Below are 17,503 nucleotides of genomic sequence, written 5' to 3'. Positions count from 1 at the left end.
TGCGCCAAAATCACACAGCCGCTCATCATGCACTGATGACACACGCAGCTGTTAAATGCATTTTGCGCACGCAAAACGCACACGCTCCTGTAAATCAGGCCTTAGAGGTGCTGGACAACCACATTTCAGATTAGAAGACCCCCTCCTCTTGGAGTCTTGCTTTTATAGCCCCACCAATCAGTACAGGGGGCTGATACAATATTTATGCTCATTGTCCCTGCAGCATCACAATAAATCACAAGGTGCCCATAATAAATGGATACCCGTGCCATCTACAATTTACAATGCCAACGGGTGGTTGTCCCAGCGGTCGGATTCCCACCGATTAGACATTGATGGTATATTTTAATGATAGAAAGAGAAACTCCATTTAAAGGGGTACTCCACTGTGAACAATTCCTTCTTGTTAGAAGGGTCCCTTAATAATAAGATCCAAAAAAGTGTCCCCCTGAAGTAACCCCCAGCGATCAGCTGTAGTTTTTAGCGAAACCTGACAGTTAGTGTTCAATTTCCCTGCAGCGCCACCATAGGGGAAAATGAGAATTACACAGTGTCCATTCATATCAACGGGTTGCCTGTGTAATACAGGACAGGTCCTCCAGAACAAGAAATGCTTTATGTAGATGCTCTCCAACCTGGTCAAGAGATAAGGATCCTGAACAGAGGACCCCTCTCTATTAACTCAGAATTCCCTAATAGAGTGTATGAAAATGGGTTTTCTAAACTAAACTGGACACCACCTTTAAGGGGAAACAGTCACAAGTACTGGCAGACTTTAGGCTCTGGTGTGCGACGGTCCATCGAGGATGGAATAATGAGCCTAATCAGTAGAGAGGCCCCTGAAGAGACAATCAGGAGGACAGAAGATGCAAGATCTGCCCCTTCTCCCCACCACCTCATTACATCATAGGCTGGGTTCACACACTGTGGTCAAAATGCGTTTTTGCCAAAAAATACGCATTTTGACTGCAATGTGTGAATCCAGTCTTAGGAACAGGATACTTTGTGTCAGGGATGCAGGGTAATGAGACATGTGACCCTTCCCGGCTCTGCTGAATACTTTATATCTGAAATAAATCAAACGAAGAAGCGCCTCATGGTGAAGGAGCTAATCCGGCGTTGAAACGCGTTACCTTAATACTTCTTAAATACCGAACTCAATTTCTTTCCACCTCCGGATGGAGTAGTGCTTCTTGACTTCCTCTAATTATATATATATTTAAAAAAATTCGTTCTGATCCACGGCTCTGCTGGATGGCTGAAGAGTCCTCACAATGGAGACATGATGAGCCATTTTCAGCCGTTCAATTGTTACATAAGACGACATTTGGAGCCACAGCGAAGGCTTCGTTCACATCTGCGTCAGGGTCCCGTTCTGACGTTTCGTCTGAGTTCCCCATCAGAATAGAACCCTGACTGAGACAAGGAAACCATAGGTTTCCGTTTGCATCACCATTGATTTCAATGGTGATGGATCCGGTGCAAATGTTTTCCGTTTGTCTCAGTTGTGTAAGGGTTCCGACGTTTTGACAGAATGAATAGCGCAGTCCACTTCTGTCAAACCATTAAAATGCCGCGGTTGCTATTGTGATCACTGTTCCCGGGTGTTGAAGTAGGAAGCGGTCTGTCAGTCACGACTGGGCTCCTGCGCTTACGCGATCAGACGGACGTACATAATTCTGCATTATGGGGTTAATGAGTCTATAACGGTCACCTAAGCTCCCACAATGCAACACTCTCTGGCATCATAGGAAACATGAATTTAGCTTTAGACGTCAATGGAGAAGAAAAGACAGCGAGAGGAAGGTAACTAAAAAAAATAATCTGGAAATGTCGCGGATGATGATGATCGATTATAAATTGTACGAAAGTGGAGTTTACCTTAAAAAGAAGCGCGACGCGATCTATGGCAGCGTCTTCATATTTTCTGTTCACCTGTATTGCTCTGACAAGTATATAAAAGTCGGACCCCTCACTAGAACTCCAAATTGTACATATTTTTCACCCCCTTGAAACCAATGATCAAGATGAGCCACAGATACCGTCATGAGCAGCCAGGACACAGACACAGCGCATAGCTGGAGCCGCCTATCCGTGAAGTAAGTGTCTTGGTAGTAAGACATAATGATGTCCTGCCAACAATGAAATCATTGTATAGAGACCAGATCCATACACAGTGGGGGTGTTTGTTAGTAGCTGGAATGTATTACAGTGGGCAGGGACCTCCGCACAGAACCCAAGAAGCACATTACTGCAGGAGAACGGCGTCTCCACCAGGACGGAACACACGCGCTACCCAGGAGCAACGCAGGGACCCCGGACAGGAGCAATAAACAAGTGTTAGGCTGCTAAGAACTTCCTGGGAGACGCCACTGCTGATCTACACTGATCACATGTCGCCCCCTGGTGGCAGCCGCTGTAAATATAAAAATAAGTAAAACTGATTTTATTTTAATGTAAAATTATATGGCAGCGATAGAGGAACGAGGACTTATTGCTGCGTGACTTGACAGATTAGCCATTCAGAAGCCTAGCAAAGCTGTGTGACGGTCATGGTGGCCATACTGGAAATCACCCAGCTTTTCCGAGAAACAGATTAAGTAATTAAAGCAATTATCAGCCCATATGCACAACAGCGCAGGGTCATCACATACAAGAAGATCCTAGTAATCTCTTCACATGACCGCGTCCCCGGCTGCCTCGACTTCGGCGCAGGTGCCAAGTGACAGCCGAGAAAGCGTTCACGCTATTTATTCACATGACCACCGCCATTTTGCATTGTATAAACGCTGTCCATTGTTTACACAGCACAGCGGGGGAATGATAGAGATAATTATAATTGTAACATCTCAACTTTATTGCTTTTTCTGATTTTTTTTCTATAAAGTCGTCAACTCCTTTAAGCAAAACTCAATATGTCATAGGCAGGGGCCCACAGAGCCATCAATGTAATAAACAAAACAGCGCCATCCGTGGCAGTGTACGGTACTGCAGCTTAGCACTAGTTAACTGAAAGCATCTGCGCTGCAGTACCAGACACAGCCACATAGATGGGAGTGGCGCTGTGTAAGGTCCTGCGACAAAGCAGCTTTTGGTGAAAGTTCCATTAAAATACTTTAGAAGCTGCAGCAGTGACCCCTCCAGGTTCTCAGGAGCTACTACATGTTGTGAATGGTTTATGTAATGTATTGTTAATATCGGAGGGAACATTATACAGCAAACCTGGCATTTAGAAGATATTTAATGTCTGGTGTTCAGGAAGTGTCCACACTGCTAGTAAATGGGCACACAACAGGACTGGGCCTGACCTGTGGAGGGCACAACCCCAGGTGACGGATTTACTGGTTGTACTGGATGGTAGAAGTATCCAACATTGAAGTATTTCAGGCTCGTCTCGCCCCACACCCGTCCTGGAGACGCCGGGTCACAGGAATTACAATCCATGTATAGTGACAACAGCCAAGCTCAATCTTACCTGTGAGAGTAGGCACGATTGTGGCGGGCGGGGCGCTGGTCACTGGGTGCAGGATGATGGTGTGTGCGGAGCTGCTGGAGGCTGCAGATGGTTTGGTCCCTGGTGCAGGTCTCGGCTGTAAGGCTGGTTTCTTAGAAATTGCACTGCTAGACTTAGGGAGACATCCGGGCTGTGCTGCAAGAGTAAAGAAGGACAGAATCATGAATGCCGGGAACAGGAGAAGATTAAAGGAAGAAGCTGCTCTGTCACAGCACTATCCCCATCATCATCACCGCACGATCCCCATCATCATCACTGCATCACCCCCATCATCATCACCGCACTATCCCCATCATCATCATCACTGCATCACCCCCATCATCATCATCACTGCATCCCCCATTATCATCACTGCATCCCCTATCATCATCACTGCATCCTTGATCATCACTGTACACCCCCTCATCACCACTGCATCCCCCCCATCACCACTGCTTCCCCCCATCATCACCACTGCATCCCCCCCTAATCACCACTGCATTCCCCATCACATCCCCCATCGTCACTGCATCCCCCATCGTCACTGCATCCCCCATCATCACTGCATCCCCTATTATCATCACTGCATCCCCTATTATCATCACTGCATCCCCCATTATCATCACTGCATCCCCCATTATCATCACTGCATCCCCCATTATCATCATTGCATCCCCCATTATCATCACTGCATCCCCCATTATCATCATCACTGCATCCCCCATTATCATCATCACTGCATCCCCCATTATCATCACTGCATCCCCCCATCATTATCATCACTGCATCCTTGATCATCACTGTACACCCCCTCATCACCACTGCATCCCCCCCATCGCCACTGCTTCCCCCCTCATCATCACTGCATCCCCCCATCATCACCACTGCATCCCCCCATCATCACCACTGAATTCCCCAATCCCATCCCCCATCGTCACTGCATCCCCCATCATCACTGCATCCTCCATCATCACTGCATCCTCCATCATCACTGCATCCTCCATCATCACTGCATCCCCTATTATCATCACTGCATCCCCTATTATCATCACTGCATCCCCTATTATCATCACTGCATCCCCCATTATCATCACTGCATCCCCCATTATCATCACTGCATCTCCCCTCATCACCACTGCATCCCCCCCCATCATCGCCACTGCATCCCCCCCATCATCACCACTGCATTCCCCCATCATCATCACTGCACACCCCCTCATCACCACTGCATCTCCCCTCATCACCACTGCATCCCCCCCATCATCACCACTGCATTCCCCCATCATCATCACTGCATCCCCCCCATCATCATCACTGCATCCCCCCCATCATCATCACTGCATCCCCCCATCATCACTGCATCCCCCCCATCATCATCACTGCATCCCCCCATCATCATCACTGTATCCCCTCATCATCACTGTACCCCCATCATCATCGCATCACGCCCATCATAATCACTGCATCCCCCCATTATAATCCCTGCATCATCATCATCACTGCATCCCCCATCATCATCATCATCATCACCCCCATTATTATCCCGGCATCCTCCATCATTGCTGCACCATCATCACTTCTCCTCATGAAGCAGTGTTGAGAGTCAGTGACACTACGTCGGGGGCGGCTGGATCGGGGGCATGTCCTGCTGTTATTATTGTGCAGCTCCAGTGTTACTCACTAGGACAGTCTCTCATCCACACTGCAAAATACACATGAAGATCCCACATTACATGTCCTCAATCCACGAGATCCCGGAGACGCCACCCTGCAGCACCGCAGTCACCCCGGGCACCTCACAAGCCATTTATCTCACCCATATTACACCCCTTCTCTGCTGCACTTCATTTCATAAATGTGGCCCAAATGTCTGCACCCCTGTAAACATAGACCAATCATCTCATGTCAATGTGAATATATCACTGATGTGGGGACCAGAAAACGTGTCGGGTCCCAACAAGACGAATTATGGTCTCAATCGTTAATGGAGAGAAGAAAAGGCTCAAAGAATATCTGGTTTATGATGGAAATCCAGGACATAAAAATGAAAAAAAAATATATATATAAAAAAATACATACAAAAGTAGTAAATGGAGGATCATACACAGAAACAGCGCCACGCTTGTCTATGGGCTGTTTCTAGTATTGAAGCTCAGTCTCATTCAAGCAAATGCAATACCAACCATAGCCAGTTGACAAGAGTGGCGCTGTTTCAAGTAAAAAAAACACCTTCATTCTAACCTCACACAAATCCTTTAAGTCCTAAACTATCGATCTCCACCCTAATCCGGCCGTTTTATTGTATATATTATATTAATAAGCCGCCTAACTGTGGATGGAGCAGTTTTGCACTTCCCTGAATATCAGGAGGCCGGGAGAGCCGCTGTGCAAGGAAAAACTGGTGAGACACGGATCCCTATTGTTCCAATACAAATGTTATGGACTGGACTTAGGGCTTATTCACACAAAGGTTGTATATGTCCGTGTGACGACTGTTGAAACAATGGCCGTCGCTCGGACGCATGTATTTCAACGGGCCGTTCACATGGCCTTTGTGAAGGGTCTGTTGAAAAATAGATCATGTCCTATTTTCTTCCGTTTTCATGGATCCCCCGATAGACTCAAGTCTATGAGGATCCGTGAAAACGGGTCCCACACGGGTGGAACTCGGGCATGTGAATAAGCCCTAAATCAGATGATCTGCGGATGGGTGGGGGTCCCGGCAGTCAGATCTCCACTCATCAGGTTCATCCTAGCGATATGCGATCACTTCTTATAGTGGACAATATATTTAATATCATATTGGGCCTTTACCTGTGGACCCATGAGAAGAACGGGCTCTTATATACAGTCATCTATAGTCTGTAAATGGACGTCAGGCTGCCCCCTCCTGCCCACGGGCACAGAAGTCACAATGGAGACTAGACTGGAAACACTCGTAGCTGTAACCCTAGTACGCTGGCCCCTCTGCAGCGGTAAGACTGGTCGGAGCAGTTATGTAAATCACCGCAGCGATGTATAATACTCTACCTGTTGTTGATACTGGAAGCAGAGTTATTTGTAGAGCGCTGCATGGCGCAGGTGGAGCCTCCAGGCCTGTACATGGGGGTGATGGTGGCAGCTCAACCTTCACCAAGGTCCCCATGTCTCCTAGAGAGGTCTACACATCAAGACATAAGACAAGGAGCATAAAACAGCTTATAGGAATAAATGGCAAAAAAAATGGAAATATCAGATGGTCAATGGTCACAGCGAGGGGGGAAATGATCAACGGAATGGAGGAGACCAAGATCTGGATAAAGCATTGGACACCTTACAGCCTATGTTCCCCGACTCCCCCGTAAACAGGCTTGTTGGTCTTAGTCAAGCACAATATGGAGGATAAGATAAGCAGCATACAGCCACCTCTGGAGACGCTTATCCCTTAGGACACATCACTTGTTAGAGATTAACTCACGGTGTAGAGACCATCACAGGAGGAAGAGGAATCACAAGACGATGACGAGTAGGGAGACGCTGGCTCGGTCTTCACTAAGAGGTCTTAAAAAAAAAAAGAGAGACAAATAATTACAGGAGATCCTTCTACATCCTGGACCCATAACGCTGCGTTCATCCCACAGGGCTACAAGGTGGGGTCTAGAAATGCCACACAGCGCATAAAAAACACGTAACACTGTGTGTAGAGCATCTTATCCGTGCCATTATCAGTCTTAAAGGGGTTATGTGCGAACAAAAAATTATTATCAGTGCAGTCCCTGCAGTATGTGATACACTCGCTAATATACATTCCGGTCCCCGTTGTGCTGATTCTGAGATTTTGATAGCGCGGCCGGGGGACCGGAGGTCTAGTGGCGCAGTCTTCTTTGATGAGGATACGGCTCTTCGTCATGTGACTGGCCCCGCTGTATTCTATGTACTACCGCTCCTGCTTATACATAGAATACAGCGGGGCCGGTCACATGACGAAGAGTCGTGTCCTCATCAAAGAAGACTGCGCCACTAGACTTCCGGTCCCCCGGCAGCGCTATGAAAATCTCAGAATCAGCACGACGGGGACCGATATGTATATTAGCGAGTGTATCACATACTGCAGGGACTGCACTGATAATTATTTTTTAGGTCCACACAACTCCTTTAAACGGGTTTTCCCAAGACCTCAGCCATGGCTCATTGAGTCATATAAGTAAAAACAATCATATTTGCAATTATCATCAATCTCCTGAAATGTATCCTTTCCTAGTAATGACCCCCGAAATAACCCATTCAATACCAGCGTTGGAAACATCCTCCAGTAGTTCTTGAATTTCCCGGACGAGTATGCGCGGATTATTCGCCACTGGCTGTGTATATTATCAATAGCTTTCCCTGGGCAGCGAGACCGGGCACGCGCAGTGTCTTCCTGGTTTCTTATTAAAGCCGCTTCCCTGTACTCACTGCGCTCCGCTCGGCTGTGTGACAACCGCGGATGAGCGTGCGCGGCAGATAATTCAGGACAGGGATCAGGAGAAACCAGAAAGGTGCCATCAGCAGGACGGAGACCCCGGGCACCGCGGCTTCTGGGAACGGTTGTTTTCCACGTGGTCTAGGCAGCCGGACTGACCTGTTTGCAGTGGGAAGAACACCGCACCAAAGCAGTCCAAATACGTGAAAATAAATCGCCAAGTAGGTTTATCTTGGCACGTGGCAATCTATTCTCATCCTATATGAAGGTCCTGGGCTTTTGGAAAAAAACTTTGATTGTGGGATAATCCATTTAAGGACCAAGAGAATTTTTTTGTTTCTGCCTCCTTGAATTTGGTCAGCCAAAACTCTTATTTTTAGGGCTAGAGCTATTTGAGGCCTTGTGGTTTACGCTATAGAGATAAAAAAAAATGACCGCGCTTGTAGTAGTGCTGCCGCAACCTCCAAATATAGTTCTACCAAGATAGCTTTAATGGGACAACGCATTTCTAAATCAACAACAATTTCTTTGACTGCTCCATAACAATATGGACCTCAAGAAGAAGAAATCACTGTGGAGAGGACAGGAGTTAAAGATCAATTCCACAGGAAGGTCCCACTATTCAACATCAGAAAAGCCTTAAACAGGACCGGTCACCTGCCCAAACAACTGCAGCTGACATCTGTTACATTGCAGGCGCCTCACAGATTCCGATGCTTTTTATTTTTTTCTTCTAGCCCCCACCGTTCCTGAGATATCGGAGCTGTTAGTTCTGGTGTCCGATATGCAAATGAGGCCTTTGACTGCCAAGTGGGCGGTTACCCCTTATCAAGTGACAGGTGTTACCCGCCCACTTGACAGTCAAAGGCCTTATTTGCATATCGGACACCAGAACTAACGCCCCGATATCTCAGCAACGGTGGGGGCTAGAAGAAAAAAATAAAAAGTGGCAGAATCTGTGAGGCGCCTGCAATCTAACGGAGATGTCAGCTGCAGTTTTTTGGGTACGTGACAGGTTGTCTTTAAGAGACCATTGAGATGTGCTCTGACTTGTTCTAATTCATCAGATATTGGAATGACTTTTATATATTTCCTTACATTATCACATCTTCACCCACCTGACACATTTATACTGTAGATTTCATCCACAGACGAGGACACGGAACAAGACTCTACGTCCATCTGGCTGTCATACTGCGGATAGGCGAGAAGTGATGTAGACAAAAAAGAGGAGACGGGCAGAGTGCTGAAACTACAGGGTGTCACTTACCAAATGAAGGGGATAAGAGCCGAAGCCGGGTGGAAACAGGTCGCCATAGTCGTCTGCCACATCCGGGTAACTGTACAGACCTGTATCTGAGATAAAACAGATATCACATAGTGGCGCTGTCCACCAGAACGTTCTAGAAGTATCCACAAGTCGCCTTCATATGTGAATGTGATCTTCTTAACAATACAAGACACCTGCCTTCTGTGATTCTCATAAAAGCTTTGTATCTACAGCGACTATGAAGACCTATGTGTCTCCATGGCTACAGACTACAAACAAACCCTGTGTAGTCACATGTTACTCACTCCACTCCCCCTCTTATTGATAATCTACAGATAGTAGAAAAGGGGGAGGAGGAGTAACACATGACTGACTACAGGATCAGACAATACAGGGTTTGTTTTGTAGTCTGTAACCATGGAGACACATAGGTCTGCATAGGAGCTGTTGACACAAAATCGTAGGAATTTTTTTTCCATCAAGTCTATCTGCAATTTTTTTTAAAATATATTTTAGATGCATTTGAGCAATAAGAAAAACGGTTGCAATAGTCTACATTCCCATATAATGAACTACGCACGGGGATGACATGGTCATGGATACCTAACAAGGTAGCCGAGTCTACGTCAGGAGCAGATTTATCCCATTTTCATGTGTCTTCTGGATTTGAATCCTGAGCCTCCCAATTTTTCCAAAACGCTTTAAATTTTAAGTTCATGCATAAACCTGCGTGGATTAACCCTCTCACTGACAGCGTCACCTTGAATAGTCTATCATCCACCCTGTACAGTATCACATGAGTTAAGGCTTTACTGCATTTTATATTCCAGTCCTTCATGGTAGGAACGCTGAGATAAGATCTGCTGCTGTGTAATACTTCCTTGTCCTCAGGCCAATTTATCGTCACCCGTAATACAATGTGTTTTGCGATTAATTGCGGGCAGAAGTAACGTGTGCCCAACACCTGAATACACCCAGCACTGGGCGACACTGGCACGCCACGTCCCACTGTATGGAAGCGCTGTATTGTCCGTTAGAAGCAATGGGAGGAGTTTATGAATGACTTTACACCGATTTTGCCGTTTACCGCCGTTCTATGTACTTTAAAAAAGATGGGTGGGGCTTAGTGGAAGGGGCGGGCCACTGCAAAAAATTTATATAACTAACGCCAGAAGCTGGCATAAATTATAACTGAAATCTATGCCAGGACTCTTAATAAATGAATCCCATCTGACTCCTGCGAGCTTCAGACGAAGGCTGGCATATAAAAAACACCAGTCTTGGAAAACCCTCCCCAATGTCTCAGGGTGACAATACCTGTAAATACAGCATGAGATGGAGCGTGATGCCATTCTGCCCTGAAGGGCTTATTCTTTACACGGAGGAGCCGCTATATGGTTAGTGAGCGAAGACAAATCCCCCAGACCACGGTGCTCTGTCCGTATCACAGGCAGGAGTTACCTCGGCTCATCACACAGAACCCCATATCTCAGCTTCCTCTACCCTTGCGAGTGAGACATGAGCGGCATACTGGAGAAAACTGAAGGCTATAAAAGGGTTTGTCCCATCTGAACAACCGCTTATTAGAATATAGCGAGTAATACCAGCACAGATAATGGTGCCAGACGGTGCCCTAATAATACCAGCACAGATAATAGTGCCACAGAGTGCCCTAATAATACCAGCACAGATAATAGTGCCAGACGGTGCCCTAATAATACAAGCACAGATAATAGTGCCAGACGGTGCCCTAATAATACAAGCACAGATAATGGTGCCAGACGGTGCCCTAATAATACCAGCACATATAATAGTGCCAGACGGTGCCCTAATAATACCAGCACAGATAATAGTGCCAGACGGTGCCCTAATAATACAAGCACAGATAATGGTGCCAGACGGTGCCCTAATAATACCAGCACATATAATAGTGCCAGACGGTGCCCTAATAATACCAGCACAGATAATAGTGCCAGACGGTGCCCTAATAATACCAGCACAGATAATAGTGCCACAGAGTGTCCTAATAATACCAGCACAGATAATAGTGCCAGACGGTGCCCTAATAATACAAGCACAGATAATGGTGCCAGACGGTGCCCTAATAATACCAGCACATATAATAGTGCCAGACGGTGCCCTAATAATACCAGCACAGATAATAGTGCCAGACGGTGCCCTAATAATACCAGCACAGATAATAGTGCCACAGAGTGTCCTAATAATACCAGCACAGATAATAGTGCCAGACGGTGCCCTAATAATGCCAGCACAGATAATAGTGCCACAGAGTGCCCTAATAATACCAGCACAGATAATAGTGCCACAGAGTGCCCTAATAATACCAGCACATATAACAGTGCCAGACGGTGCCCTAATAATACCAGCACAAATAGTGCCACAGAGTGCCCTAATAATACAAGCACAGATAATAGTGCCAGACGGTGCCCTAATAATGCCAGCAAATATAATAGTGCCACAGAGTGCCCTAACAATACCAGCACATATAATAGTGCCACACAGCACCCTAATACCAGCACAGATAATAGTGTCAGACGGTGCCCTAATAATACCAGCACAGATAATAGTGCCAGACGGTGCCCTAATAATACCAGCATAGATAATAGTGCCAGACAGTGCCCTAATAATACCAGCACATATAATAGTGCCAGACGGTGCCCTAATAATACCAGCATAGATAATAGTGCCACAGAGTGCCCTAATAATACCAGCACATATAATAGTGCCACACAGCACCCTAATACCAGCACAGATAATAGTGCCACAGAGTGTCCTAATAATACCAGCACAGATAATAGTGCCAGACGGTGCCCTAATAATGCCAGCACAGATAATAGTGCCACAGAGTGCCCTAATAATACCAGCACAGATAATAGTGCCACAGAGTGCCCTAATAATACCAGCACATATAACAGTGCCAGACGGTGCCCTAATAATACCAGCACAAATAGTGCCACAGAGTGCCCTAATAATACAAGCACAGATAATAGTGCCAGACGGTGCCCTAATAATACCAGCACAGATAATAGTGCCAGACGGTGCCCTAATAATACCAGCATAGATAATAGTGCCACAGAGTGCCCTAATAATACCAGCAAAGAGAATAGTGCTACACAGCACCCTAATACCAGCACAGATAATAGTGTTAGACGGTGCCCTAATAATACCAGCACAGATAATAGTGCCAGACGGTGCCCTAATAATACCAGCACAGATAATAGTGCCAGACGGTGCCCTAATAATGCCAGCAAATAGTGCCACAGAGTGCCCTAATAATACCAGCACAGATAATAGTGCCAGACGGTGCCCTAATAATGCCAGCAAATAGTGCCACAGAGTGCCCTAATAATACCAGCACAGATAATAGTGCCAGACGGTGCCCTAATAATACCAGCACAGATAATAGTGCCAGACGGTGCCCTAATAATACCAGCACAGATAATAGTGCCAAGCAGCGCCCTAATAATGCCAGCACAGATAATAGTGTTAGATGGTGCCCTAATAATACCAGCACAGATAATAGTGCCACAGAGTGCCCTAATAATACCAACACAGATAATAGTGCCAGACGGTGCCCTAATAATACCAGCACAGATAATAGTGCCAGACGGTGCCCTAATAATACCAGCACAGATAATAGTGTTAGATGGTGCCCTAATAATACCAGCACAGATAATAGTGCCAGACGGTGCCCTAATAATGCCAGCACAGATAATAGTGCCAGACGGTGCCCTAATAATATCAGCACAGATAATAGTGCCACACAGCGCCCTAATAATGCCAGCAAATAGTGCCACACAGCGCCCTAATAATACCAGCACCTATAATAGTGCCGTACAGCGCCCTAATAATACCAGCACAGATAATAGTGCCACAGAGTGCCCTAATAATGCCAGCACAGATAATAGTGCCAAACAGCGCCCTAATAATGCCAGCACAGATAATAGTGCCACAGAGTACCCTAATAATGCCAGCACAGATAATAGTGCCAAACAGCGCCCTAATAATGCCAGCACAGATAATAGTGCCAAACAGCGCCCTAATAATGCCAGCACAGATAATAGTGCCAAACAGCGCCCTAATAATGCCAGCACAGATAATAGTGCCACAGAGTGCCCTAATAATACCAGCACAGATAATAGTGCCACAGAGTGCCCTAATAATATCAGCACAGATAATAGTGCCACAGAGTGCCCTAATAATGCCAGCACAGATAATAGTGCCAAACAGCGCCCTAATAATGCCAGCACAGATAATAGTGCCACAGAGTACCCTAATAATGCCAGCACAGATAATAGTGCCAAGCGGTGCCCTAATAATGCCAGCACAGATAATAGTGCCACAGAGTGATCTAATAATACCAGCACAGATAATAGTGCCAAACAGCGCCCTAATAATGCCAGCACAGATAATAGTGCCACAGAGTGCCCTAATAATACCAGCACAGATAATAGTGCCACAGAGTGCCCTAATAATATCAGCACAGATAATAGTGCCACAGAGTGCCCTAATAATGCCAGCACAGATAATAGTGCCAAACAGCGCCCTAATAATGCCAGCACAGATAATAGTGCCACAGAGTGCCCTAATAATACCAGCACAGATAATAGTGCCACAGAGTGCCCTAATAATATCAGCACAGATAATAGTGCCACAGAGTGCCCTAATAATGCCAGCACAGATAATAGTGCCAAACAGCGCCCTAATAATGCCAGCACAGATAATAGTGCCACAGAGTGCCCTAATAATACCAGCACAGATAATAGTGCCACAGAGTGCCCTAATAATATCAGCACAGATAATAGTGCCACAGAGTGCCCTAATAATACCAGCACAGATAATAGTGCCACAGAGTGCCCTAATAATACCAGCACATATAATAGTGCCACAGAGTGCCCTAATAATGCCAGCACAGATAATAGTGCCAAACAGCGCCCTAATAATGCCAGCACAGATAATAGTGCCACAGAGTACCCTAATAATGCCAGCACAGATAATAGTGCCAGACGGTGCCCTAATAATGCCAGCACAGATAATAGTGCCAAGCGGTGCCCTAATAATGCCAGCACAGATAATAGTGCCACAGAGTGCCCTAATAATATCAGCACAGATAATAGTGCCACAGAGTGCCCTAATAATACCAGCACAGATAATAGTGCCACAGAGTGCCCTAATAATACCAGCACATATAATAGTGCCACAGAGTGCCCTAATAATGCCAGCACAGATAATAGTGCCAAACAGCGCCCTAATAATGCCAGCACAGATAATAGTGCCACAGAGTACCCTAATAATGCCAGCACAGATAATAGTGCCAGACGGTGCCCTAATAATGCCAGCACAGATAATAGTGCCAAGCGGTGCCCTAATAATGCCAGCACAGATAATAGTGCCACAGAGTGCCCTAATAATATCAGCACAGATAATAGTGCCACAGAGTGCCCTAATAATGCCGGCATACAGTGCTCCTTAATGCCCAGATAACAGCGCTCCGGTCCCAGTTTTGATATCTCCTGCGTCCAGTGTTACCATCACCCGCTGCCAGGACCTGCAGGTATATAGTATATACAGGAAGCGTCGGCAGTATCATGTATACAGTATATATACCCCAGTCCTCGCTGGTCAGCAGGTTGTCTGCACAGAACTTGGTGTCCATGTCATTCAGCAGCAGGTCCGTTGCCATGGCGACCGTCTCCAGCGACCTCAGCGCCTGTAAGAAGAAAAAACGGTATAAGGAGAGACGACGGGTGCAGACAAGGAGAAGGCGCTAAATGGAGAGGAGCAAATTTTATCGCCTGACTCAAGTTCCGCAGGTTTACAATTCGACCGACCGTACAACAGGTTATAGATTTGCTTTTGGCGAGATTATAAAATTACAAGCGAATGGATTCCGTAGTTCTCCCATCATATTCTATGAATATGCAAATCGATTCGCTCGCCGCCAATTGCAGGTGCGAAATGGTCGACGCTTTAATATTACTGCGCTGGCGCATCACATAAGTCATTAACCCATTAAGGCGCACGCACTTTTAGCATTGGGGCGCGAGCGGAGATGCAATGCTGAGCGTTGGCGACGTCGCCTTTTCTGCGCGATATAATGCAGGAGAATTCCGTGGAAGTCAATGGAAATCAAATATGGCAGTCGCGTTCAACATAGATTAAGGCAACGGAAATCGTTTCGGAATCATTCGCAACTGCAACGGGCACAAAATGTTTTCATTGACGGGGAGGAAAATGAGGATAATTGTTCTGCGAGCGGCGCAAAAGTCGTAACATGTGACTTAAGTCGCTCATGCACCGGCCACTCCAGGGTGTCATTACTTTTGCAACAAGCACTGAATGGCACAAGCAGATTTGTAGCCCAAGACTAATACATTTTTCAGTAGCAGAGATCCCCTCGGCCTCATGTACTAACAGGGCTACGTCACGCCCTATAAAAATCCGCGGTATGACGTCACCGCTTATAAGAATGACGTAGGTGGCGGGGAGGTGATGACAGTGCGGTAATGCGGTTTGTAGGAATTCGTTACATCATTACCCGGGATTTACCGATGCCAGGAAGAGACTGCAACCACCGTCCGAAGAATATAAGGTCTGGGATATAGTCTCCACCAATCACTGCTCAGGCCCGTACAGATTCAGCCAATCGGAGGAGGGGAAGCAATGTCCCGCCTCCTTCAGGTATTCACCGATTATTTGTAAAGGAAGACTGTAAAGAGATGCTGGCCAATGAAATGTTTAGCTAGGTTTGAGTGTCGTGCGGCTAAGCCAATGAGATAACTAGGGGGAGTAGCCCAATGGTTAGAGGAAAGAGCCTTCTCGTTGTCATCTGATTGGACAGGAAGGAACAGTCATCATTTGACAGGTCGACCATGATGCCTTGCTGTTTAACGCATGCGAGGTAGTACGGTGTAGCTGGTGTCGGGAGTTGTAGTTTTATACTACTTGTATACTACAGATATAATGCTCTATATATCCCCTGTACTAGAAGACATCCCATATTCACACGAAGCGGAAATATGGCAGATTGTCCTCAACGGATTTCGTTGCAGAACACAGTAGCAGCAAAGTGGATGAGAGAGAGAACAAATCTCATCCACACACTGCGTAAATGGGGAGCGGAAAAAACCGCTCAGAAATTGACCTGCGGTGCGGTTTTTTAATCCGCAGCATCTCAATTGTATTTGCGTAATCGCTGCACTTCTGTTGCGGGTTTTCACCATTGCATTCAATGGTGAACTAAAACCTGCAACGTATTACAGATGTTCTGTTTTTTTGCCGCGAAAAAGCAGCGATTCCACTGCAAAAAACGCTACTCAAAAAAATAAATGTTATACTTACCCAGAATTCTGTATTTCTTCGTCCAGGCCGGCCTCCAGGGATGATGTTCCATCCCATGTGACTGCTGTAGCCAATCACAGGCTGCAGCGGTCACGTGGGATAAAACGTCATCTCAGGGGGCCGTCCTGCAGGACGTCAGAGGGACGCATCGCCATGGCTACTTAAAGAGGCTCTGTCACCACATTATAAGTGGCCTATATTGTACATGATGCGATCGGCGCTGTGATGTAGATTACAGCAGTTTTTTTATTTATAAAAACAATCATTTTTGACGGAGTTATGACCTATATTCGCTTTATGCTAATGAGTTTCTTAATGAACAACTGGGCGTGTTTTACTATATGGCCAAGTGGGCGTTGTACAGAGGAGTGTATGACGCTGACCAATCAGTGACCAATCAGCGACCAATCCGTGAGTCTCTTTAAGTATGAAACTTTTACATGCACTTTTCCGCAGCGGACACTCTGGCCGAAAAACTGCACCACAATTTGGTGCGGTTTTCTGGCCGGGAATTCCCTGCAGCTCCCAGGGTGGATACGCTGTGTGCTTATACGCAGCGTATCCGCCCTGTGTGAACATGGCCTTAGGAGGAGTTTAAACTGCGTTTTTTTGTCAGGCAGAAAAAATCTGCCTCAAAATTCCTTCAGAAATTTTTGAGGCAGATTTCGAATTGCCTGCATTTTTTTTCATGTCTTTTTGCAGCTTTTTTCTCGGCCGTTGAATCGAATTAAAAAAATGCTACAAAAGAAACGCTCCAAAGGAGCGTCGCACGTTATTTTTTTCTGCCTCCTATTGATTTTATTTGGAGATCAGAGTGGAAACCGCAAGCTGCCAAAATCTGCCTGGGAAAAGAAAAGCCTCTGCCTCCCATAGAAATCAATGGCGATTTGGGGTGTTCCTTGCCTCTGATTCCCGGCGCGGTTTCTGCCTCAAAATC

At 46.2% G+C, this 17,503-nt stretch overlaps 1 protein-coding gene across 1 annotated transcript in view; it reads right to left on the bottom strand.

The window, feature by feature from the left end:
• ATF6B (activating transcription factor 6 beta) overlaps window positions 1-15,844 on the bottom strand; it is a 31,056-nt gene extending 15,212 nt beyond the window's left edge. The window contains exons 1-7 of the mRNA XM_075836451.1: window positions 15,764-15,844; window positions 14,833-14,935; window positions 9,205-9,290; window positions 9,053-9,128; window positions 6,951-7,033; window positions 6,524-6,653; window positions 3,476-3,649 (exon numbers count right to left, since the gene is read on the bottom strand). Coding sequence (XP_075692566.1) covers window positions 3,476-3,649; window positions 6,524-6,653; window positions 6,951-7,033; window positions 9,053-9,128; window positions 9,205-9,290; window positions 14,833-14,908 — 625 coding nt within the window. The 5' untranslated portion in view covers window positions 14,909-14,935; window positions 15,764-15,844. The remainder of the gene's footprint in view (window positions 1-3,475; window positions 3,650-6,523; window positions 6,654-6,950; window positions 7,034-9,052; window positions 9,129-9,204; window positions 9,291-14,832; window positions 14,936-15,763) is intronic.
• Window positions 15,845-17,503: the final 1,659 nt, after the last annotated feature.

Source organism: Rhinoderma darwinii, chromosome 8, assembly GCF_050947455.1.
Source record: "Rhinoderma darwinii isolate aRhiDar2 chromosome 8, aRhiDar2.hap1, whole genome shotgun sequence".
NCBI lineage: Eukaryota > Metazoa > Chordata > Amphibia > Anura > Rhinodermatidae > Rhinoderma > Rhinoderma darwinii.
Note: the sequence above shows the minus strand (reverse complement) of the source record. Positions and strands in the feature narration are given on the sequence as shown.